Source organism: Clupea harengus, chromosome 15, assembly GCF_900700415.2.
Source record: "Clupea harengus chromosome 15, Ch_v2.0.2, whole genome shotgun sequence".
NCBI classification, from domain to species: Eukaryota; Metazoa; Chordata; class Actinopteri; order Clupeiformes; family Clupeidae; genus Clupea; species Clupea harengus.
Window position 1 is genome coordinate 10,544,157 of NC_045166.1, and position 24,871 is coordinate 10,569,027.

The 24,871-nt window shown below is 45.5% G+C and overlaps 2 protein-coding genes across 6 annotated transcripts in view; one reads left to right on the top strand and one right to left on the bottom strand.

Moving 5' to 3' along the window:
- brf1b (BRF1 RNA polymerase III transcription initiation factor subunit b) overlaps positions 1-24,871 on the top strand; it is a 76,109-nt gene that overhangs the window by 12,643 nt on the left and 38,595 nt on the right. For both annotated transcript variants that reach the window (XM_031582224.1, XM_031582225.2), the window contains exons 4-12: positions 6,129-6,302; positions 8,664-8,695; positions 10,553-10,625; positions 17,840-17,989; positions 19,285-19,378; positions 19,580-19,706; positions 20,105-20,144; positions 20,412-20,504; positions 22,025-22,351. In XM_031582224.1, the coding sequence (XP_031438084.1) occupies positions 6,129-6,302; positions 8,664-8,695; positions 10,553-10,625; positions 17,840-17,989; positions 19,285-19,378; positions 19,580-19,706; positions 20,105-20,144; positions 20,412-20,504; positions 22,025-22,351 (1,110 nt within the window). The remainder of the gene's footprint in view (positions 1-6,128; positions 6,303-8,663; positions 8,696-10,552; positions 10,626-17,839; positions 17,990-19,284; positions 19,379-19,579; positions 19,707-20,104; positions 20,145-20,411; positions 20,505-22,024; positions 22,352-24,871) is intronic.
- On the bottom strand, positions 11,887-15,954 carry btbd6b (BTB (POZ) domain containing 6b). Of its 4 annotated transcripts, none has more exons than XM_012824760.3 (5): positions 15,756-15,954; positions 14,006-14,300; positions 13,826-13,916; positions 13,608-13,726; positions 11,887-13,386 (listed from the first exon to the last, which is right to left on the bottom strand). In XM_012824760.3, the coding sequence occupies exons 2-5, from the start codon at positions 14,209-14,211 to the stop codon at positions 12,354-12,356; spliced, it is 1,449 nt and encodes a 482-aa protein (XP_012680214.1). In that variant the 5' UTR covers positions 14,212-14,300; positions 15,756-15,954; the 3' UTR covers positions 11,887-12,353. The 4 variants fall into 4 exon arrangements, with proteins under 4 accessions (XP_012680214.1, XP_012680213.1, XP_031438086.1 ...); XM_012824759.3 differs by lacking the exon at positions 15,756-15,954 and adding an exon at positions 14,539-15,204; XM_031582226.2 differs by lacking the exon at positions 15,756-15,954 and adding an exon at positions 14,469-15,203.

The window sequence follows — 24,871 nt, forward strand, 5'->3', positions numbered from 1 at the left end:
GTGTGTGTGTGTGTGTGTGTGTGTGTGTGTGTGTGTGTGTGTGTGTGTGTCTGTGTGTGTGTGTGTGTGCATTTACATTTAGTCATTTAGCAGACGCTTTTGTCCAAAGCGACGTACAAGGGAGAGAACAGTCAAGCTAAGAGCAATAAAAAGCATGGTGTAACAATAAATACTACTTTACATGAGAATTAGAAAACAACGACCTAGAAAAAAGGAAAAAGAAGGGCAGGAATGTAACTGCTGAAGTGCAAGTTAAGCGCTGGTCAGGTGCCAGTTAGGAAGGGAGGTGCTCTCTGAAGAGTTGGGTCTTCAAAAGCTTCTTGAAGGTAGAGAGGGACGCCCCTGCTCTGGTAGTACTAGGCAGTTCGTTCCACCAACGTGGAACTTCAAATGAGAATAGTCTGGATTGCCGTGCTTGCACAGACGGCAGTGCCAAACGACGCTCACTAGACGAGCGCAGCGTCCTGGGTGTAACATTTGCCCTTACAAGAGCATTTAGGTAGGTGGGAGCAGAACCAGCAAGCACTGTGTGTGTGTGTGTGTGTGTGTGTGTGTGTGTGTGTCAAGGTTATTATAGTTAACGAAAACTAACGAAAAAACGAAAACGAGGTGTGATTTTTCTTTTCGTTAACTGAAATAAAAATAAAAACGAGGCTTTATAAAAAAACGATAACTAACTGAAACTGTATTGTGTCTTTACAAAACTAACTAAAATAAAATAGAATTATAGAGAAAATGTCCTTAGTTTTCGTCTTTGTCAATGTATTTCATAGATGTCAATTGATTTCATACATAGCGTCTATCTTCCGCCGTACCACTTTTACTACACGCCCCTCACCTGGTATTATGGCGGCAAAAGTCGGGAGAAAGCGACAGAGTCCTATTTGGGATTACCTGGAACAGTAACGTGCGGTGAGGTTCGTGGCTGGTGAGGCACTGACTCTTTCAGAGTCAGATTTACAAATATATAAACCCAATACAGTATCTTAAATCACCATTCAATTGGCAGCTTGCACATTGACTACTGGTTGTTTTTCATATCAGCATTCTAACATAGGTAAGGTGGCTACATACAGTTGGCAGCTGCTAGCTTGTGATGAACTCGTGTTAATATGTGTGATTATGTACAACTTTAGCTGCAATTTAAGTTTAATTTCTCAAAATCAGCTCACCAAAGTGATCACAACCACTTGTTTGATGTTAAATGGCTTTACATAGACATTAAACAATCCTAAGAGAACGGGAAATTAACGGAGCAAGGGCTTTCTCTGATATCAATGTAATGTTAGCGAATGAGGGGTGAGATACCCCCCTGCTAATATTTAGTCTCCGCTGTACGTCCAAAACCAAATCTATTCTTGAGGTTCAAAATATTTTCAAAACATTTTGGCTTTGGATGTGAGAAGTCGATCGAGTTATCTTCTGTCCCGTCGTTTCAAGCATTCATTTTAGCTACGGCATTGGTCTCCCATTATTGATCAATTCACGTTTTGATTGAAAGTCCAGTTATGAGAAATGTTTTAGCTTAGCTATAGAATCTTCCATTTTCGTAGTCAATGTCAAATATAAGAAGAGTAACGGCAGAACAAGAATAAACCCGACCGGTGGGCTCTCGCATGCTCCCTTTATTGAAGCAGAGGTACTATTTGCCTCCTCTCCGTGCTTTTTCACTGCGGCTTTACGTCAGATCAGCAAAACTAAATAGGTTCTACGCATGCGCTCAACCTAGTTTGTGAGGGATTGCGCAATCTGAGATGAGGCACAGCTCGTCGCTGCCTCACCGTCTCGCTGTCTCCTGTCTGTTTTAACAGGACATGCGCAAATTCTGTTTTTATTACATATTATTTATTATAGCTTGTATCTTCTATTCATTTTGAGCATTTTGTTTTGACTGCCCCCCCCCCTTGGTTTCTTGCATTCCGCGGTAAAGACTAAAACTAATACTGAAACTAATAAAAACTAAACTCAAACTAAGCATTTTCAAAAAATAGAAACTAAACTAAACTAGCAAACCCGCTTTAAAAACTAATTAAAACTAAACTGAAATTGAAAACAAAAAGTCAAAACGAAATAAAAATAAAAACTAGTGAAAAACGCAAAACTATAATAACCTTGGTGTGTGTATGCCATCTGCTGCCAGTGTTGAGCCACAGCTGTCTGATGGAAAATCTGTGGGATTTATGCTGTCTGCTGATTGCTGTGAACAGGCACATCCCTGTGAGAAAACCGCTTGGGCTGGGAGGACTCACCACACCTGGACTATGTCAATGCACATACACACCTAGGGCTCTGTCTCACACACACACACACACACACACACACACACACTCACAAACTCATACCGGTGGGTGTACACAAGTCCTCTCTCTCTCACACACTCAGGCACACACACACACACACACACACACACACACACACACACTCACACTTTCACTCTGTCTCTGTCTCTCACTGTTGTAGATCCCAGCCCAGACCAGATACATCTCTCACTCCCAAACTCATCTACACAAACACTCTCTCTCTCTCACACAATAAGCTCCTAGTCCATACAAGATACACACACACACACACACACTCCCAAACTCATGCACAAGTCCTCTCTCTCTCACACACACATACTCGCTCACGTCCACCTTTGCAGCTCCCAGCCGAGCCCAAGCCAGCTGCGCACGTACACATCTCACACACATACACACACACACACACACACACACACACACACACACACACACACACAGTGCAATGCGTCATACTCTGAAAACCACGCCTACTTGAGAGGACAACAATGCGTGCAATTTATTTATTTATGGCCAAAATAGAACAAGATATAGAGGGAAGTTGGGGTCCAGTTGATGATTCAATTCATTTTTATATATATAGCGCCAAAACAATAGAATTGTCTCAAAGGTGCTTTACAGAACCCAGGGCCTGGATCCCCTTAGAGCAGGTACATAAGGGGGGGCCCATCTAACTAAAATGGGACAAGTCAGCTGTCAGAAAGCTAATGATAGCTTTGCTTAAACAAGCTACTATTGTTAACTAAAGGACTTGCAATAATAATTACGTTATGGCATAGCTTTTTGATTCATCCACACTCCGCTACAACTCAAGATGCATACTGTCAAAACGCTTTAGCTCAACTTACAGAAATATAGTAGCCTACAACTGACCTTTGGAGATTTGACTGTCGGGACTAAATGCCTTCTGCACACATAGGCAGACTGAGTGTCAGGATCCCATTCTTCCCACTGATGTCTCCCTCTTAAAGGCTCAGTTTTCCAGCTCATAAAAATGTAGCTGTGGATTCTTGAAGCTGTGGGTTGGTACTGCATCCCACCTCACAGCAGCATTTTCAGGCATTTAAAAAATGTTTTATGCTAGCAGACGAAAGTGACAGGGAGGCACCTTCACACAATACAAAGTCAATGGAGAGCGATAAATTGGTTTCCAATTCAAACGTAATTGTGCGCTGTCTCGATGCTGTCGCACTCACAGCAAAAAAAGAGATGTTTTTATTTGAGCTTGCCTTCACCACTGTTTGCATATGTCACGCTGGACAAATACGAATCTAAAGTGACCCACGCAACTCATTAGTTAAAGCAGCGATAGCAGCGTTGGGCCAGATACAGTTGCTGATATATTCTCATTTGATCACCAGCCGTTCCCTTATGAAATGCACTGAGCAAATCCTGAAATGATATCAGGAAAGCCGTATGACGTTAGCCTTTATGGTTTTGTCTGACAGAGGTGTGTGTGTTTGTACCTGTGTGTGCACGTGTGCCTGCGCGTGTGTGTGTGTGTATGTGTGTGTGTGTGTGTGTGTGTGTGTGTGTGCCTGTGTGTGTGTGTGTGCACGTGTGTGTGTGTGTGTGTGTGTGTGTGTGAACGTGTGTGTGTGTGTGTGTGTGAACGTGTGTGAACGTGTGTGTGTGTGTGTGTGTGTGTTTGTGTGTGTGCTTGTGCGTCCATGAGTACCTTGGCACTGTGCCTCTCCTCTGTATTGCTGCTGAGCTCTAGCCTCAGCTAAGAGAGGTGGTGTTTCACAGACAAGGTTACATAATCCCAGCCGACACACACACACACACACACACACACACTCACGCATGCATGAGGGTCAGCGTAGACCTGTCGGGTAATCCAGTGCTTTGCTCAGAGTGTGGCAGCACACAGGGATTAGTGTGGCCCAATGTGTGTATGTGTGTGTGCCTGTGTTAAGAGAATGAGCAGGCACACAGTGGCTCCAGAATAGAGGGATTACGCCCTTAATTGCTTTTTTTCCTCACTCTCCCTCTCTCTCATTTTCCCTCTCGTTCTCTAGTTTTCGGCCTGTTTATTTTTGGCATCGGCACACCAACGCGCCAACTCCCACAGACGCCTCTAATTCGCACCCTGGGGAGATGGTGCCAGCCCACACAGTCACTCCTACCTTGGCTTCCGCCTTCGGTTTAGTTTAGTTTAGTTTAGTTTAGTTTAGTTTAGTTTAGGTCGTCTGGTCTGGTCTGGTCTGGTCTGGTCTGCTGCGTACAGAGTAGGGGGGTGCTAGTCTGCAGTATAAGCCAGTTGATGATATTCTAGTGTAGGCTGTGATATACAGTATTTGAATAGCACTGATTATTAAATAACACACACATAATACATTGGGACTCTGTAATGTATGAGTTTGTCAAGTGTGTGTGTGCGTGTGCGCGTGCGCGTGTGTGTGTGTATGTGTGTGTGTGTGAGTGAGTGAATGAGAGTGAGAAGTTGCACAGAGCACTCGAGCAGAGCAGTATTCGGGGACTCAAGCAGGTACATCAATTCCCCAGTTTCTACATTAACATCGAGTACTCATTAATCACGAGATGCGAGATCTCGCGCACACTCAGTTTCCAGTAAGAGCCCTTGGTAGGATGGCCAAGGATGGCATGCCGCAGCAAAAATGGAGAAATCAATTGTTTGAAAGTTCTTTGATAAAATAGAAAATGGCAAATTTTCTTTCCCAGCTGTCGTGATGAAATAAATATGCAACTATTGTGAGTTACGGACTAATTTCTCAACGATGGCTCTAACGTTGTGTCTGTCATATACAGTAATAGACTAGGTTTCTACATGCGGCTAAACAAATGAATGTTTTTATAGAATAGAATAACTGCAAACAAATATGACTAATTTCATTTTTTAATCGGTTGGGCTTACCAATGATGACCAGGTTTCACCGAATTTACAGAAAAAAACAGACGCATTATGTAAACACAATAAACAAATAATACTTATTGAAGAAAAAAAAATACTTTGTTGACGGAACTATCCATTCTAGGCTACTGTAGAATGTTTGTAACTTACGTTAAAATATCGTCTGTATCATCCACACTTCACCATTGCGTAAAGTAGATGCTATGCTCTATGCTCTAACTCCATGCTTTACTGTATGTGCTGAGACCAGCCCCATCATAGCTGCAAAGGCTTTGAATTGATGCAAGACACCACCTGCACAAACTCCACCACCCCACTCTCTCTGCCTTCCCAAGTACTCAATTTGTAAAATTACACACTCATGCAACCCCTAGTGTGTGAGTGTGTGTGTGTGTGTGTGTGTGTGTGTGTGTGTGTGTGTGTGTGTGTGTGTGTGAGTGTAAGTGTAAGTGTGAGTGAGTGAGTGAGTGAGTGTGTGTGTGTGTGTGTGTGTGTGTGTGTGTGTGTGTGTGTGTGTGTGTGTGTGTGTGTGTGTGTGTGTGTGTGTGAGAGTGTCTGTCTGTGTGTGTGTGTGTGTTCAAGTGCAAGGGTTTGCAGATGGTCTCTCACTGGGGAGCAAAACAGCTGAGTCTGGCAGGCCAGAGAGCCTGGGACGCTGTTCCAGGACTGGATAAGAGCCTGTCTGCATGGGACGGGTTTCTCATGACATCACCGCTACTTGCTACTGGAAAACCAAACACCTGTGTGTGAAGTCATGCACACGTGTCTGAGTGTGTGCGTGTGTGTGTGTGTCTGTCTGCACGTGTATTTTGTGTGTGCGTGTTTGTTGTGTGTGTGTGGGTGAGTGTATGTCTAAGGATCTGTTTCGGTGTTTTTTCGGCGTGTGTCTGTGTCCCTAAGAGAGACTGTGTGTGTGCGGGTCTCGTGTTTACTTAATGGTGTGCGGTTGTCTCTAGGGAAACGGCAGATCCACAACCTAGGCAGCCAACTGCAGCTGAACCAACACTGCCTGGACACGGCCTTCAACTTCTTCAAGATGGTGGTCAGCAAGCACCTGACCCGCGGGCGCAAGATGACCCACGTCATCGCCGCCTGCCTTTACCTGGTCTGTCGCACAGAGGGCACGCCCCGTATCCTTGGCAATGTGTGATCCATCCGGGCACCCATAGGCAACTCCAGTGGGCAGTTACAGATATGGGAGAGGAAGGGAGAACTCATACCAAGAACACGTGCCTGTAGAATAAGTCCCCTGTGGATGAATACCATAAGTCACGAAGGATAAATATACCATAAGTCACTTTGGAGAAACATCTGCTAAACATCTGTTAAATAAATACATATAAATGTACTTGTATGTCAAATCTACATTCAGGAAAGGTTTTTTATCCCACTCTAACTGTTTCAGTCCCCAAATATTTGTCAGTATCCCAGACGCTCTCTAACACGTTCCATATTCAGCACATGGCCTAGTGACGAAAGAAATAGACTTTACATTATCTCAATGATCCAGTCTTCTCTAAACAACAAACTGCCAGATTAATTATATTGTGTTGGTAGCTGATCAATTTTAAGACAATAAATCACATTTAGGAAATGATCATAACAGCCAGCCCATAAATCTACATTTGAGGATTTGTATGAGCTGTCACATAGTGTGATTATCAGTGGCGTATGTGGGAGAGATGTTCTGCGTTCGCCACCTCTCGAAAAACCGAAATGGATAATCAGCAGAGAACTCATTACAGAAAAATGCTGCACAGGTGCACCATGGGACTCCAAGATGCCTCGACATGAATTTTACAGAAACTCAATACAGGCCTGAAATCTGAGTGCTGGAAGTGAAACAAATGGAATAAGCAGGTAGGTGTCAGAGAAGACGACTGGCTGACGAGGGAGGAGAAGATGCCATCAATCATCTGACGTGACACTAAACCACCACTCCTTCTCCCTTCTCGTCTCTCACTGGGTATTTTTTTATTTTTTTTTCATGGTGCCGTGTCGGTGAGGCCACGTCGCCGCCACGTTCAGGCCTCCACCGCACTGCAAACCCCGGCCACAGGGGAGTAGTTTGTCAGCGATAGTGTGAGCACACGCAGGAATGTTTTTTTTTTTTTTGACAGCGCTGAGGTGGGGGTCGCCCGGCATGTCGTGAAATAATAAACATCATCTGGATCGTCTCCGCGCCAGGCCGCACCGCGCCACCTCTCTGTCTCGCCTCCCCTGGCGGCTGTCACACTTACAGTACAGCTCCACGAGAACTAGAATCCGGTTTTGGCTCGATAGGAAGGCAGTTGGATATACTCAACATACAGCTTTTCCTTCACTTGTTTATGGGGGAAGTGATGGCAGACATGGCCATGTTCAGGTACTTAACATTCACCTGCTCATGCGGATTTTCTGCACTCCAGTTTTGGCTCAAACAAAAGGCATAACTATGTATACACCAGGTCTCTACACTAGTTAAGTGTTACCTCGGCTGCCTTACTGGAAAAGTGTACAATCAATGCAAAGTCATGGCAATGTATTGGACATGAGACTTGGACAGTGATATTCATCTGCTTTCACACACCTTTCACCAAGAGTGATTTATTGATCGATCAATACAACGGAACCCATTGACCAATAACGCATCATTCAGATAACGTAATGTCTAAATGAGTTATATATAATGTTATAATCTCTTCCAAGCCCACTAGCCCATATGGTGCTGTTAAGTGACATCCACAGGCTGGCAGGCTGGCAGACTGGCTGTGGCCGCCCTGCCGTGGGAGGATATTGTAGTCCACCTGTCCTCTGCTCTTCACCAGCAGCGGCAGCATTCAGTGAGCATGCCGCACAGGAAGCTGCGTGGCTGTTTGCCGAAGCCATGATTGATCCCCATCTTCCCCACACACACACACACACACACACACACACACACACACACACACACACACACACACACACACTCTCTCTCTCTCCTCCCCACACACACACACCTACACCCTCTCCTCCCCACTCACTCACACACTCACTCACACACACACACACACATACCCTCTGCGGTGGTGGCGACCGAAGTGCCTGGTGTTCCCGTACTCACTCCTGCAGATCCTCGGGGGTAATTAACTGAGACTGATTGCCCCGAGGCTGATTGTCAGTGTTATCTGCCGATAAACACGGGATCATCCTTTTTTCTTTCAGAGGCGCTAAGCTCTCCCTGTGTGCACAGCGTGCTTATAAGGGGCATTTATCGCCATGGAGACACGTGCGTCGGTCAGGTGTTTAGTGGTCAGGTGTGGTCAGGTGCGTAGAGACAGATGGTTGTGTGTGTGTGTGTGTGTGTGTCCTATTGAGGCCTTTGTGATGGGGCTCTGATGGGAATGCTATGCAAATAATTAAACCGTTCCTCACTGTAAAACAATCAGTTTTCTTATTCATTGTGTTTATTTGTTGTTGTTGTTGTTGTTGTTGTTGTTGCTTGTTTTGTTTGTTCCTTAACTGGCCCTCAGACATGCTCCTGGACCTAAGTGACCTCCTCCAGGTTGGTGTGCATATAACACTTTAATTAGTACGGCACCAGAGCTAATTTAGTGTGCCTCTTGACCCTTCCTCTGTGTCACCAGACACCATTCACAAAGCAGTAAACGCCTCCTTAGCAGAGGGTAATATGAGAATCAATACACAGCTTGTTAGAATGTGTAGTACAGGGAGGGGTTCAGATCACCCCAGACACTTAATACATTCCCTCTAGCACATTCTGCCATTTCGGAGGAAGTGTTAGACGTTGCATCGTGAATCAAGATGGTAGGAGAAACACAAGCTGCTCTTCCTGGATAGATTTTAGTGTCATACCACATTCTCTCCTAATTATTTTACGCCGAGATGACGGTGTTTTCAGTCATTCTGCTGTTTCTGGCTTTTGGCAGCAGCACCAAGCTTTACTTAAATGGGGCTTTTTTAGATTTTCCCATTACTGGGGATGTGAATACGAGTCGTTGGTTGAGTCGACACACATAACACACTGCCTATATGTTGATTTTAAAGTAACACTATGCAACAATTTGACACGTTTTGAGGTATGGTTTTATAGGCATCTAGTTTTGGTACCATCCTCAAATTCATTTTGATAGCATATGGTCATGTGAAGGACAGATAAACACCTGTGTCTTCCCCATTAGCCATTCAGGATATGCCCTATGTAGTTCTGTGTACCGGGCTTTCACACGCATTAAATTGCCAGCTATACCGCCAAAAGACACCAAGCTTCTATCAGTGTCAGCTGGGCTGTTGGTGGTGTTTGCAAGGTTTTTGCATACCTTTTAGGTAGTTAGCTTACTAGTTTTGGAATAGAACTCCGTATTGCTGCTTTAACTGCCAGTGTTGCCCATCTGAGGTAATCAACATGTGTGTTCCCATGACGGCATAGCTAATTGTAATGTGAATGAAGTAACTGGAGTAAAATGACATGCCATGCTTACTATTTGTCACCTTTCTGTTCATGTCAACCAAATTGTATTCTGTATACTGTAACAGTCCTTTAACCACAAAGTGTCACCTTTAAAGGCAGAGGAGGATACACCGTTCATATTCAGCCATGACATATATGCAGTCTACATGGGTGGGCTGATTTGATTAACTACAAATACACTTTTGTTAAAATACACATTTTGGCAGCACAATCCAGGAGAGAGAAGACAAATCATAAAAGTCAGTTTGAATGGCCTCCGTCTCTCTCTCTCCCTCCCTCTTGCTCTCCTCCTCTCCTGTGGAACATGGATGGTTCCAGAGGGAGGCATTTTAGGGAGACACAGCTGGTGCAGCCTTTATTTATAGTCCCCCAGCTGTCAGGGGTGAGGCCTGGCCTACTCAACCCCGTCTGGTATTAGTGGGGGTGGGTTAGGGGGTTGGCAGCCCAAGGTGTAGCCGAGATGAGAAAAATATGCCACGAATCCGAGCAAGTGCAACCACACCCCGCGGCCGACACCACTCCCCCCGTGCCTGTCACTTATAAGCACCCCCTCCGTCAAAGTGGATCCCTGGTGCTAAGGTCATGACCCCAGTTTTCCATTAGGGGGCCTAATTGCTGTCAAGTCAAGGAGACGGACAGGGAGGGGTCAAAGGTGACTCGGCAGGCTCTGAGGGACAGTGTTTTATGGAGAGTGACCTCCACTTGACTACTATTTTTAATGCTTTGCTTCAAAAATCAATAGTTCAGGGATAGTGGGTGGTGAATATATGAGATGTTTTCATGGCAGAAAATTAAGAACTCAAGGAGCTCCTTTTCCCTTGACACTTTGGCCAGAAGTTGTTCATTTTGAAAGTTTTAAAAGGTAGTTTGGCCAGCTGGTATTTTCTCCTTTCCTAACCCTGACCACCGTCTCTGTCCGCTATTATGTAGGTGAATGTGTACATCTTGGGGAAGACCTTCCTGTTGCTGGCTAGAGAGCTCTGCATCAACGCTCCTGCCGTTGGTAAGTCTCACCTCCATGTCATCCCATTCATTTTCCACTCCGCTGTAGTAACTGTAATTGGCTTTGCCTATCTTGACCTTGGTGCTGGAAAAGGTACGGCAAGTCACTCATGCAGTGTCATTTATCTCACTCAAACATGTCAAAGTCATGAAACGGCCTCGAGACCTGCAACAATGTAATCAGAGTTGTTTTTTTTTGCATAACGCAGTATTCCTATTCACCCCTGGTAACCTGAGTGTTTCTTAAAGTGTTATTTTAAAGCGTTTGTTTATATTTCTCTGGGCCTGAGACAAATCTATAGATTGTCTATAGATAACAGCTCAGGGGAGCTTCTTTATCTGTTGACCTAAATGCTGCATGCTTAACAGTACCCACTCATTTCAGCAATTTAGACCTCAATGTTTATAAACACAGAATGTATTGTAAGGTGCAGTCAGTGTCAGCCCACTCAGAAGACACTGCCTTATTTAAACTCTCCCTCATTGCATTTTCCCACAGAGAAAGTGAACATATCTGTTGCCTCAGTAGTACTATGCCACCCAGTAAATATTTTCGACATAAACACCATAGAGTGATATTTTCCCACATAGACATCATAGGGGGATATGATTGGGCACTTTTTTGTGATGGGTAATCCCTCTAAGGGGACAGATGAGGAGATTTCCTTTCCTTCTGCAGTGACTTTCTCCTCTCAGCTGCCTTCCTTGCAGGGGAAATCTGTCATTTCACAGGCTGCCAGGTGCTTTGTGTTGGCTAAGAAAGCAGACATCAGAAGGCAGCCGGCAACACTGCGGCATGTCTGATGCTGCTGCTACTGTATTCAAACAGTCATATCCAGTGACACTAGAGGCTGCTGTACCAGGAAGTCATTAAAATGTCATAATTAGTGAAAAACTCTTTCAGTGGAGTTCACAAATCATACCCCCCCCCCCCCCCATGTTGTCTAACTTCTGCCATACATCAAATCAAACCAACTTCTGCCTTACATCAAACCAACGTTATGAGGGAGGGTTGGTAGATAGGAATAGCTTTAACCAATGGCAAAACCAGTATAAAAAGGTTACGGCTATGTATCCTGTACATTTCGGTTACATCCAGTTAGACCATCATGAAGCATACTATATGGGTTGGAATACTGTGTTCATTACCATACAGTGTTGGCTGGTTTCACTGTTTATCTATGGCGGATGTGGTGCAGTCAGCAAAAGTACCAGTTGTTCTGTCAAACTATTTGTCAAGAAAGAACCATTTGCAAGATAAATCAGTTTGAGTCACAAAAAAAACTTTTATGATCTGCAGTTTGTGAAGCTGCGCACTAATACAAGACATTTCAATTGTCAATCAGCCTCAAGCTGTAAACAAGTCAGCCTCAACTTATGTACAAAACACAACACACTAGTGGTTGTTGTCCACTAGAAGTGCATTACATCTAATTCCTTGTTTGTATATATATTTATATATATATATAAAGTCTGCATGATGCAGCATCAATAATTAAGTCAAATATATACTTATTTTTTAAATAAATAAAACTGAAGCACACTCCTTCACTCAAAAATTGTCAAGACAGCAGTCTTTCAACAGACTAAACAACTTCCTGGAAATGGTCTTCCACTGCTACATTGTAAAAGAAGGCAGGAACCCTCACAGGTCCCACATTACGCAATATTTCAGGGCTGGAATGCACTTTTGAATGAATATCGGCCTGCCACTTCTCGCACCCCCTTCTCACGCATAGAAGATTAGTTCTGGAATCTGCCCCCCCTGCACACCTGTCCCATTGGTACTGTCCGAGGAGCACTGGAACTGGATAGTCACTTTCCCTAACTGCACCTCTGTCATGCCCTCCTGTCCAAAGTAGCTGAGCTCACTTCCGTCCAGCACGGCGCTCACCGTGTAGAAGGTGTCCTGTTCCACCTGGACCGGGTGCTCGAACCACACCGTGAAGGTGCTGCTGGACCCGTCCGACACGAACTTGGTCAGGTTCTGCGCCAGGACCATGCCCTGGCGCTTGAGTTCGATCTTGACGCTATACTCGGCCTTGCCTCCGCTCGAGCCGTACAGGCCCAGGCCGGCGATGAAGACGCGCTTGTCCACGGCAAACTGGATGCTGTCGCAGCGCCCGCGGTAGCGCCACTGATTGCTGCGGTACGCCGACGACTGGAAGCGGTGGCACCGTTGAGGGGCCAACCCTTTCCTCTGCACCAGCGGGAACTCCAGCTTGGGCTTGGTGGCCGCCGTGTACCACAGGAAGATGTCGTGCGTCTCCTCGAGCGTCAGCACGTCCGACTGCGCGGCGCCGTCGGCAAACTCCTCCAGTGTCATGGTGGGGATGCGCACCAGGTACAGGGCCTTGCCCAGCACCGCCCTCTTGTTGCGGGAGGTCGGGCCCAGCCCCTGGCGCTTGCACTCCGCCACCGCCCACTCCAGCACGGCCTGGAAGACCACGGCCTCGCGCGTGTTCAACGTCTCGCGCCGCAGGATGATCTCCAGCGTCGGCAGGTCGATCTCGCAGAAGCCCTCCGAAAGCAGGGACAGCTCAGCCTGGGCGTCGATGACCTCCCAGCATCGCTGCGTCAGCTCGGGCTCCTCGAAAAGGCGGCTCTGGGACAGCAGCACGCAGGCGTTCTTGGCCTCCAGGCTCGTCTCTAGGAAGGTGACGCAGGCCTTGGCCAGGGCAGGCACTATATACTTTTTGGCGGCGTACAGAGTGGCCAGCACGGTGTCCGCATCCAGTTCAATCTCATCACTGTACATGTACCTACAGAAGACATGCCAGTTACCACTTTTCCATACAGATATAAATGATGTATGTATAAAAGCAAGAATACGGTCACCTGAAGTGCTGATAACTGAACATACTCAAGCGTGTTTGTCTATCGTCATATTACAGTGATAGTATTTTTGGCTTGTTTACAAGAAGTACATCAATGGTGCTTGCAGTAGCCTAATATCTGGGCCAAGAAGAGATGAGTAACTTACTTTAACAGGATTAAAAAAGCAGCAGGCTCCACATCTGGGATATGGATTTCGGCTTCCCCCTCAGCCAGGTCGCCATAGAACATGGCACCGAAAACAGAGCTGCCCACCGCCAAAACATACTGAAATTACAAGAGGAAACGCATGGGGGTTAGCAAAGGTTTCTGTTTTCCGAAGCCAAAACGGGCGCATAGTCAGGAAAACGGACAGGATGCGCTCACCTTGTGCGCTGGAACTCGCTGTGATTCACCAAGAGGACCAACAATAAAATGAACATCTGCCATGAGTTCGTTGTTGAACATCAAAGCATTCCTGAAAATATCAACAGAATTAAAAATACAATTGGCATCTTTTGGAATCGGTTTAGTCAACGCAATTTCAGAAATAAAATCAATATTTACCTTTCTCGCAGTGTGGGGTGAGTTGACTGCCAGCGTGCTGTCTCGACGTTGTTGTTGGTGATATTCTGTTGAGCGGTGGTGGTGGTCGGTGTGGTTACCGTCTCGGTCACTTCAACTATAGTCTTCTTACTGGCAGCAGTCACTGCGGTGCCGTTACTGTTCGGGAGGTTGGTGTTTATGCTTGCAGGATACAGTTCTGCAGCCATCTTCTTCTTCAAGGACAAAGTCACGATCTCATAGCATACTGGCAGCTTTCCCGACTGTTTACCACTCTTTCTAGTCCTTTTTAGGGTCTCTGGAAGTAAAAGGAAAAACGTCAGAAACTTCATGATCCGGCCATACAGGCAATCTGGAGCTGCTGGCATCAGCAAATATATCCAAAAAGTTCGTCAAATAGATCGGCTTGCCGGGCTGATGTAGGATATTTCAACTTAATGTAAAATCCTCTCTTAAATATACATACGCATAAACTGCTCCTTCCCGCATTTGTGAGGATGTTAAGCTTTCAACCATACACCAACGCATCTACTAACCCCGGACAAATGCACAGAGCACCATTTATCCTTTTGAATTATTCCAAAACGATTAGTAGGCCTATGTCTCCGTTTTCAGAGCATCCTTTCTGGATACGAATCCGATTTTCTCCGAGGCTCCTCATCGCCAACCAAATGTAGCCTACCAGCGGAACATCCTTTTAATTCCCAGAGCGATGTCCTGATTACTGACTACAATTTCTCGTTCTGCGCTGTCGCAAATAACAATAATAAACTGAAGATATCCGTGCTTAAAATCACACTGCTGTCATCCTGTGTGTACGTGAACCATCCTCGTCCAACGGGTCCGATGTATTTCGTATCAATTTACTGATGCGTTGGTTTTGTATATAGCAAGCGGACGCCCTATTCTGTGTTGACTAATCAGATACACAGATGCCTTTCACGTCAGTTGCCCCGAGGCGCCTCCCACAGCCGAACTGCCTGCCCTCCCTCGCCATAATATTCCACTGGACTGATCCAGGCAGTGGTTTAACCCTTGCCGTATTGTTGACAATAAACGTTCACGTCACCACTTCCACGGAATCGGGTGGAAAGAAACTAGAAATAAGGTTAAATTCAAACGCGTTTCCACCAATAGCATCCTATTACCAGTGTTACATGTAGTATATTGCCGTGATAAATATCAGCATTAATGAACTGAGTGTACAGTTTGCAGAAACGCCATAGGATAGCTCACGAAGTTAGTTTTCGTAGGGGTTCAACCATTGTTTCAGACTTTAATTAAACCATTTATAACGATTGGTTTTGTAAACGCAAGTATTGTAGCCTACGACTTGACCCACCGTGTTGCAGTTTGTTTAATATCATCAATTTGCTAGATGCGTTAAGGTCTCGCCATTCGACAAGCGGACTCCGTTTTTAATTTTGTTCATCAGGGTAAACATCTGCAACGAAGTGCAAGCTTCGCGGCGACCGTTCAGATCCAAACGGCATTTTAACCTGTTCATGCACAGCGTTAACTGTATTCTGAAGCACGCACAGATGTATCGAAATATCTGAAGGCATCGTTGTCAATGCAAAATCGGTATGTTATAACCGATATAAAGTAGCAAGCATGCTGAATGGCTCCGCGGACGACTTCTTCACCGAAACCAGCATTAGCTAGAGACGAAGTAACATCACCCATCGCTCTGGAATCAACATAATTCAAAAGTGACGGCAAAGGCAAGACGGTATAGTGCTGAAATCTTTACCTTTTGACGCTGACGAAGGGCTAACTGAGTGTAAGAAACATTCAGGTTTGATTTCTGGACGCTCGATCGCAGCCAGGAGCCATGTTAAATCCGGAGACTGGTATGAGGGAGGGGGTTGGGCTTGCTGTGTCCTGTTACAAGACCGGTTTTCCGGCTTTCCAATAGAGGGCCCCGGCGTTACAAAATGGATCGTTTGGAAAGGTTTAGGGTCGGACGACTCGCATTAAGCGGATTATACATCACAGCATAAGATATTCGTGGCCAACTGTACCTCTCACCGGGTGAGGAGAACAGAAAGTTTAGTTCACCAGAGTTATTTATGTGACATATTGATGTGTCAGAGATTTGTTTCTGCAAAGTTTTAGGTTTAGATCTAGATCTTGTATTTGGAAAACCGATTATGTAATTATGTAAATAGGTCAGAATAGGCAACGCTGCAATAAGCCTCGGCATAACCCATTGAGAACAAAAATAGATACAAAAAAGAAACCGTTTGTCTGCACACCAGTTCAGTATAGTAGGCTATATCATCCGGATCTGGGATACACCGTGCATTAATCACCACATAACTAAACCTACCAGATACAGGCTACTGTTCAGTGGCCAGTCCTTCAAAGTAGGTCTCTCTCACAAGCATGAACTGAGGATCTGTGTCCTGACCAATATCACCCAGGGCTTAGGCGCAAACCTCATTTGAGAGACGAAACCCATCGGACGGGGCTGTCCTGCATTTATATACTCTTCTACCGTTGGAGAAATGATGCTTACTCCACCCACCCAAGACATGAAACAGAGAACCAGTGAAGCATTGAGAATAGACCCGGAGAAAGAGACTGCAGGTTTCTGTAGGCCACAGTCTTTATGAAGATCAGCAGTTTGTGATTTGCATATCAAAAGAATTTTAATACACTGTAGGGGTGGTTTAATTTAACAATATGTATTTGTTTTTGCTCAGGTAGACACGAATAAAAGACTACATCTCTTTCCGAGTTGTTCCATTTTGGTGCTCACGGTCCTCGTCAGTGCATCCAGTTACCAACAAGGACAAGTGGAAGAAAGGAATTTTTTTTAAATGTTTGCACTTATTTCTGAGAACAATGGAGCCCATTCATTCAGACAACGTCTCTGATAAATGTACAGTGTTGTTCAAAGAGGAATGTGTAATGTAGTCTGGAGATTGGTGTCGTTTCCTGAAACGCTAGTTCGTGTCTGTGTCGTGTGTCCTTACTGGGTTGGATCAGGGTGGCCTGTGTGATCTTGGCAGCATCTCGTTTGGCACTCGGCTGCCTGGGAAATTCACAGTGTGCCGTGATTGTTTGAACCCACTCCCTCTCCACCTCCTGACATTCATCAACTATTTAATCAAACTTTGACAGGCACACAGACACGCACACGCACACACACCCACTTACACACACCCACTCACACACATACAAATCAGATAACACCCATGGCTGGAGTGAATCAGAGTCTCAGAAATCAATTTCTATTTTGAGTGGTACTGCGCCGGAGCATCTTGGGGAATTGTCACATGTGGAAATTCAATTTCCTTAAATGAGACGGGCCCTTGCATTCTTTCTCACGGCATTCACGAAAACATGGGTCATGTGACGCTCAATGGCATTGAGTGAATTTGATCACTCTGTGTCAGCTTACCACCAAATGGCATGAAAAGAGTGTTTGGAGGATCCCAAGAGTTTTTCGCCCAAGGACTCAGAAGTAGGTGGCAGTGGCAGGGAGGGAGCGAGCGATTTTGGCCGCGGCACCCACGGCGCGGATCGGTCCAAGCCGCTCACAAGGCTCCCCACAGAGGAGCCCTGCTCCAGATTTCCTTCTTGGTGAAGTCAAAGACTTCAGTTCAGTGAAAGGACACAGTTCTGTACACACACCGAGAAGTGCTACGGCCTAGCGCCTGCACTTTTAATCTTTAACATCGTTCATTCCTCAGACACCTCACCTTAAACACCTCTGCTGAAAGTCCCCAAAGCCTCACAAAGAGACCTCAGATGCGGCTGAAGTATCACCTGTGTGTGTGTTCACATGTCGATCTCATATCCTTGTTTTTTTTTGTCCCCTTCCTGTAGACCCTTGTCTGTACATTCCCCGATTCGCACACATGCTGGAGTTTGGGGAGAAGACCCACGAGGTTTCCATGACGGCACTGCGGTTACTCCAGAGGATGAAGCGGGATTGGATGCACACAGGACGCAGACCGTCTGGGTTGTGTGGTGCAGGTGTGTTTCCCTGGTAACCTTCCCACCTCTCTTGTGTGTGCACAGCCAACTTACTAATCAGATGTACAGTAGATTAAATAACCAATAAAATGCCAGAGTTTCACAGTTTCCTAACACTATGATCACTTAAGCAAAATTAGCACATCCATAATGCATTATATGCCATGTACAGTCCGTTAGGATGTGCTTCATAGAGTCGGACAAAGACTGAGTAGTTGTAACTTACTGAAATGTAGTCATGTGGGAAATCTGTGCAACACCACATGAACCAAAGCCTTTCCACAGCCCATGTCTTTAAAATACACTGGCAATGTAACAAGTGAGATTGCTTACATTTTTATCCACTTCCGTAGATGCTTCTAGTGCTTTATGTAACATGAATGAGAGAAGGAGGATAGACTTTGTATAACCAGCACGTAATGAGACCATACTTCATCCCAGGTTGGTCTCCAGACCTGGCTGGCTCCTGTCTGAACTAGAACATTCAGGCCCCGGCGCCGTGCTGCGGTATGGTGCGCTGTGCCGCCAGCAAAGACGGCACGCTCGCTCTCCGAGCAGCAACGCTTCCTCTCAGCGTCTCCGAGCGAGCTCCCCCTTCTGCCTCACTTTCCCCTTTAATATCCACTGCTGCAATATCTGAATAATTAATAATTCATCATTAATCATTCACAGTATTCTGGGAGGGAGGGGGGGAGGGGGGGAGGTGGTAAGTTTAGATGTGGCCCGTCTGTGCAGAAGTTGATAGTTTCAACGGGGGTAAATAAGAAGCAGCAAACATCACCTTCTCCCTGCATCGCTTATCTTTATGTCCTGATGCGCTGTTGCGAATCTGTCTCGAAAGGTAGGTCAAGAACAAGGAGAACACGTTTTCCAGTCGCTCCACGGTCAAAAAGGAAAACAGCCCTCGGCCCGTTACGTAAGGCAGCAGACATTTTAGGAGCCTATTGATTGAAGCAGCGTTTGTGTTTGAGAATTGACTTATTTATTTATGTCAGCGGCTCTCTGAATTTAGCGGGGGTGGTGGAGACAGGGGAACAAGCACAACTTGTCAGGCAAGTTGAGGTGCGGAGGCTTGTGTTCATGCCTGGGCACACTACCACTGCCAACTCCAAGCATAACATAGCATAGCACATCACGAAGCATAACATAGCACAGACCAACACGAAGCATAACATAGCATAGCCCAACACGAAGCATAACATAGCATAGCCCAACACGGCAAAGGTGACCTGCAGGTACTCGAGAGTAATCAACAGGCAATTTTCCCTCTCTTTCTCTCTCTCTGTTACCCCCAGCCCTGCTGGTTGCCGCCCGCATGCACGAGTTCCGCCGCACGGTAAAAGAGGTCATCTCCGTGGTGAAGGTGTGCGAGGCCACGCTGAGGAAGAGGTGCGTGCTGGGGATGAGGGGTGCTTAGATACATGATGAAGTAGTTACAAAGAGACCATGGTTTTGTTCTACAGTGTGCTTAATATAACCGGTAGTTTAACCAATAGTTTAAAATCTAGCATGTAGCCTAAACCCCCCCCCCTTTAACACACACACATACGCTTGTACTGCATATAGTCCAACCTCTCATTTGACCTGCAGACTCACAGAGTTCGAGGACACCCCCACCAGCCAGCTGACCATTGACGAGTTTATGAGGGTGGACCTGGAGCAGGAGTGCGACCCCCCCTCCTTCATAGCCGGCCAGAGGAAAGTCCGAATACAGCAGGTCCCCTCACCTAAGCTTCGTCCATCCACCCGACTGACATTGAGCAGATTGTAGTATGAGCAGAGGGTTTCGTGGGGAGTGTTGACCTCGGTTAATCCCAAGAACCGTGCTTTGGAGAGATGAAAAGGGGAACGAATTGACAAAGCCACACAGACCAGCATAGTGAATGAATCTTAGAAATATTAGCATCTAGATGGAGCTTTGAAGAGTGAAGTTTAATGTCCTAAATGAAGTATGATCTCACTGGAGATAATCTACTCATGAGGTTTTGCAGGCATTGCTAAATCATGTATGCATAATTTGGAATGGTGTATGCATACTGTCTGCATAATTAGTTCTGTTATTGGATCATTCCTGCCTTAGTCATGGTCTCATATAACTCTCTCCTTCCACTGCAGCTCGAACAGGATCTGTCTCAGAAACTCGATGAATATCAAGGTCAGTATATTCCGCTGAATCTTAATGCTGACACACGTCTGCCTCTGTTAACCCCCTCCGGGTAGTCCAGTGTTTTTATTTAGCAACGGTCCCGGCTAGTCGGACAAATAGCCGATTGCCTGCGTTGACTTGTTCCCCTCTTGGCTCTCCTGGCTGAATGGAGCGGGTTTCCTCTGTTTTGTTGATGCCCGTGTGAGTCACGTTGTGTCGTGAGTGTGCATGTTTCGCCCCGGAGCTCAGCATAATGTCTTTCTAATGCCCACGCAGGGGAGATCACCTTGTACCGCGACGAGATCGAGACGGAACTGGAGAACAGCAGGCCCAAGCCTCGGGGGATGTACGCTGCATACGCCAAGGAAGGTACCTTATGGAAGTGTGCGTTTGTGTTTGTGTGTCTGTGCATGCTTTGAGCTTGTGTGTGTGTACGGTAGATGTCTTTGCTTATTGTTTAGAGTGTGTTTATATGTGTGTGTGTGTGTGTGTGTGTGTGTGTGTGTGTGTGTGTGTGTATGTACGGTAGATGTCTTTGCTTATAGTTTAGAGTGTGTCAATGTGTGTGTATGTATGTTTGCGTGTGTGTGTGTGTGTGTGTGTGTGTGTGTGTGTGTGTGTGTGTGTGTGTGTGTGTGTGTGTATTTATATATATATATATATATTTGTGTGTGTGTGTGTCTGTTTATTGTGTTTGCATATATATGTCTATTTCAGTTTGTTCGTGTCTGTAAGTGGGTGTATGGGTTGCTGTGTTTGCTTACTGTTTATGATGTATGAGTGTTTCTATGTTTTTGTGACCTAATGTTCTGACCACTCTCCATCGGAATAATATCGTGATACAAATATCGTGAACAAACGTGGCATTTTAAAAACCAGTCTGTCACATTATTACCACAGAACTTCCCTCCGTGCATTGAGCACTTTTTAACCAGTTCGCCCCGTCCGCCCACCCAACTCCTCTATGCGCCGTATGCTCAAGAGTCCCCCCTGCACATCACCATTAGCGCTCGATTGAATTAGTTAATCATATTGGAGACGAGATGGGCCAATTTACGACACCGTGGTAATCTGACTCCAATGCCTCGTTAAACACTCCAGTCACCGCACGCAGCCGTAATCATAATGTAATGAAAGGATCTTGTAACTATGGTAACGGCAGTTGTGGTGATAATTGCGTTGTTTATTCCGTTGGTGGTCCTACCCCCTTGGCTCCATTGGTTGGATGCGGGAGCCTTTTTTGTTTTAAATGCAGTTGTCAGAACAGGTTTGGATAGTCATGATTGTGTTTGTGGCTGGATAGTAGTATTAGCAGCTAACAACTGTGCCGCTTCGCTGAAATGAACACTTACACTTCTAATCATGATAGTAACACAAAGAATTACTATCACGTAAGGCTCCTTATTTACAATGGGCTTGCAAGTGCAAACTTGATATCGAGTGTGAAAAATGAACGTGGCCAAGACTACACAAGGCAATTTCTTTTTTTTATTGCCATTTTTTGTTTGCTTTTAAACATTTGTACAGGTTACCAGTCACAGGTCAAAAGCATGAACGTGGTATAACCAAGGCAATTTATTTTGATACAAATGATCCTCAGTACAGTTGCTGGAGGATTAGCCTTGGCATTTCTTTTGCAGGTGAGATCAAGTTTGCACATGTCTCTGCCAGCTCTCAACCTGAAGAAAAATCAGGGCCAAAGTCATTTTTATTTGTTGGTAGTGACATCACTTTGTACACGAGGTCTGTGTGTTGATACTGCCCATTGACACCCAGCTGTATCATGGCTCGTTACCAGCGTGTTCGGCTGTTTGCTTGCATTGTACCTTTTGCAGGGCCTGCCAGATGAATAAATGTAATAGAAATGTATCCGTATCTCTCTCAATAAGCCACTTCAAGAACGGAGCCAGAAAGCGACCGGCTCTCCCTGAACCTGGGCTTTATGGGAGGCGAGGAAGAAGAGGATGACGAAGAGCTGGAGGCGGCCGCTGAGCACCTGGGCCAGGAGATCATCAGCCAGGTGCTGCCGGAGCTGAAGGGGCGTCCAAGCGCGGGGCAGGAGGAGGAGGAGGAGGAGGAGAGGGGTAGGAGACGCTGGAGCAGCATCGACGGAGCCCCCAAGAGGATGCACATCCCCCTCATCTCTATCCTGGGGCCTCTGCCCTCGGCATCCAGCCTGGGCCTCAAGGAGTGCATCACCGACAACGGAGAGCACGGTGGGTGGTGGTTCATTCGTTCTCTTTTCTTTTTTTCTTTCTGTCTTTCTTTCTTTCTGTCGTCATTTGTCGACCGGAACGGAAAAACACTATACGTTTGCTTGGCTAATATCAGGACCTTTATTTTTTCGTTGAGTACCAGTGTCGATTGCCTGACTTTAAAACGATCTTTTTTTTTATTATTATGTGAAGTTATACGGCTTAATACCCAACTGACTTGTAAACCGACGATCGGTGGTAATCAGAAGTAATTCTGGTCTCCGATTTGTTAAAACCGGTCAGGTGACTGGTTTTAACCAATCAGAGACCAGTTAACACCAATTGTCTGCTTACCACCCATCCTCTACGACAGCTTGTTTGCAGTGGTTAGCTTCACCTGCAGCACAGCTCAGACATAAGCATTCACCACAACACTTAGCCGTGCGTCAGCCACGGAAGACGAAGTAATCAGACCTCGGGAGCCTCCATTACACCCTCTGTTCGATATGCTCAATCATTCCATGACTGCTGAATTAATTACTGGCAGATAAGTTTGTGCGCTCCGTATTAGGGTGAATGGTGTGTGAACCAGTAATTGGCATCAGGTGCCCCAGCTAGAGTAGTTGGAGGTGAAAATGGAGGTATACTGCTATTTGCTGTACTGATATTTGCTATATCGCGTATTCTATTTTTGTTCTGGTCGTGTATCATCTCTTACTTTGTATTTTTTTTAATTTTTTTTTTAATTTTTTATTTTTTTAAAGTAGGGCCTTGAAGGAGAGGTGTTTAGTAAAAAAGGGCTGTTTTCCCTTTTAGCATTCTTTGCAGTGGACATTTATACAGCTAGACTGTTGAAGAGAGAGCACATACATCACACACACACACGCACACACATACACACACACACACTTCTGCCTTCCGCCGTTGCCCCCCCAATTTGATAATTATTTCCTGGGGCTTAAGTGGTGTATATTTTATTTAGCCAACTGGATCAATTTGATACCCACATCCACAGCGTGAGGCCCTTGCCTTGCCGTGTGCTGAGGGGAAGATATTAGCCCCTGCTCACCGCCTCGCTGGCCAATCAATGCCCCAGACTTGTTTTCTGCGGCTCACACGGCGCGTATACATCCATCAGGAACTGCCGTTTCAGAACGGCTGGATCAGTCCATATTTATCGTTGGCAGAGCCTTCTAGAAGGCATTTAGTGTGGAGGGCTTTGGGGCTTGTGGAAGCTTCATAGCCCTTGTTTATCGTTTCCGAATTAAATCTTTACATTTGTGTGTAGACTTTAGTCAACACTGTGTGTGTGTGTGTGTGTGTGTGTGTGTGTGTGTGTGTGTGTGTGTGTGAACTGAGGAGAAGTTAAGATGTTTTAGCAGTGTGGAGAGAAAAGACCTTCACGCCAGAGATATTGCGCTTGAAATTAAGCCGTTCTGTTTGCCAAATTGTTGCCTCTTTTAGCATCTGCGCTAGCAGTAAGCACTGCAGGGTTTTGGCTCCCTCTCAGCCAGCATTCTTTTTGTCATGGGATTTGCCTCGGGAGGATTAAGTTTGGGGAACGTTGACAGAACATTTAATCTGGAGAAGCGGTGCTAACCCCTTCACCGCACAGCCCACAGCCAAGGCTGTTGGGGACGTGAAGGGGGTAGGGGGATGAGGGGGTTGTAAGTCCAGGGACATCCCCCTGACCCTTTAATCAGTCCTTTTGGTGATTTGAAAAGAGCATCAGCCTCTATTCTCTTACCCAGAGCGTGTGCTGTGCCGTAATGCCACGTGTTGTGCTTTATTTCACCGGACAAAGGATTTCAGGGTGGGGCGATCACTGTTATCCCCCTACATCCTAATGAATTGATTTAGCTTTGTGACATATGTCAAAACATCAAATATTGAACATATTAGAACAAATATGCATTTTAATTATTGCCATCACTTTATAATTTAATGAATTAATTAAATAATTGTGTGAAAAAAATATGAGAAACATTTCACCCAACATGAGTTTGCCATTACTTGGGTTGCTGATCAGCATTGCATGCGTGCATTACGTGCCGATGCACATGTTTTAATGTTTTTGGATGCTTTTTTTCTGAACAGTTGGCTTTTACTGCTGTCCCTCTGGGCGTATTTCCTCATAAATATTTTGCTTGAGAAAGCAGACATGAGGTAAAAGTAATGTATGGCCAATGATGTTCCAATATAATTAACCACAGCTTCTCCCCGATCGACTCGATTGATCTGTTCTCAGTTCGGTCCATAGGAATGGACACAAAGACGAGACCATAAGTGAACATTGATTGCTAGTAAGGGTTTTTTATTTATTTCATTAGATCAGTTGATTTCAGTCAGCTTGAAATGGACATATGGTGCACAGCATGGTCTTATGAAATGGGCCTATGGACCTGTGGTGCTGTCCTTTTGCAAGAATAGAATCCATTGGCCAATCAGTTAGTATCACTTTGAGCATTGTACCTCTACACAACATTAACAATACAAGGCTGGTGGCAAATCCAATTCTCCAGGTTACAGAACTCCACCAAC

Coding starts and splice junctions, on each gene's coding strand:
- btbd6b (XM_012824758.3), bottom strand. CDS start 14,370: ATGCCAGCAGCTCCAGATTGCCTGTATGGCCGGATCATGAAGTTTCTG. Junction 13,727..13,825: donor AGCGAGTTCCAGCGCACAAG/GTGAGCGCATCC, acceptor TTGTAATTTCAG/TATGTTTTGGCGGTGGGCAG. Junction 13,387..13,607: donor GCTTTTTTAATCCTGTTAAA/GTAAGTTACTCA, acceptor TGTCTTCTGTAG/GTACATGTACAGTGATGAGA.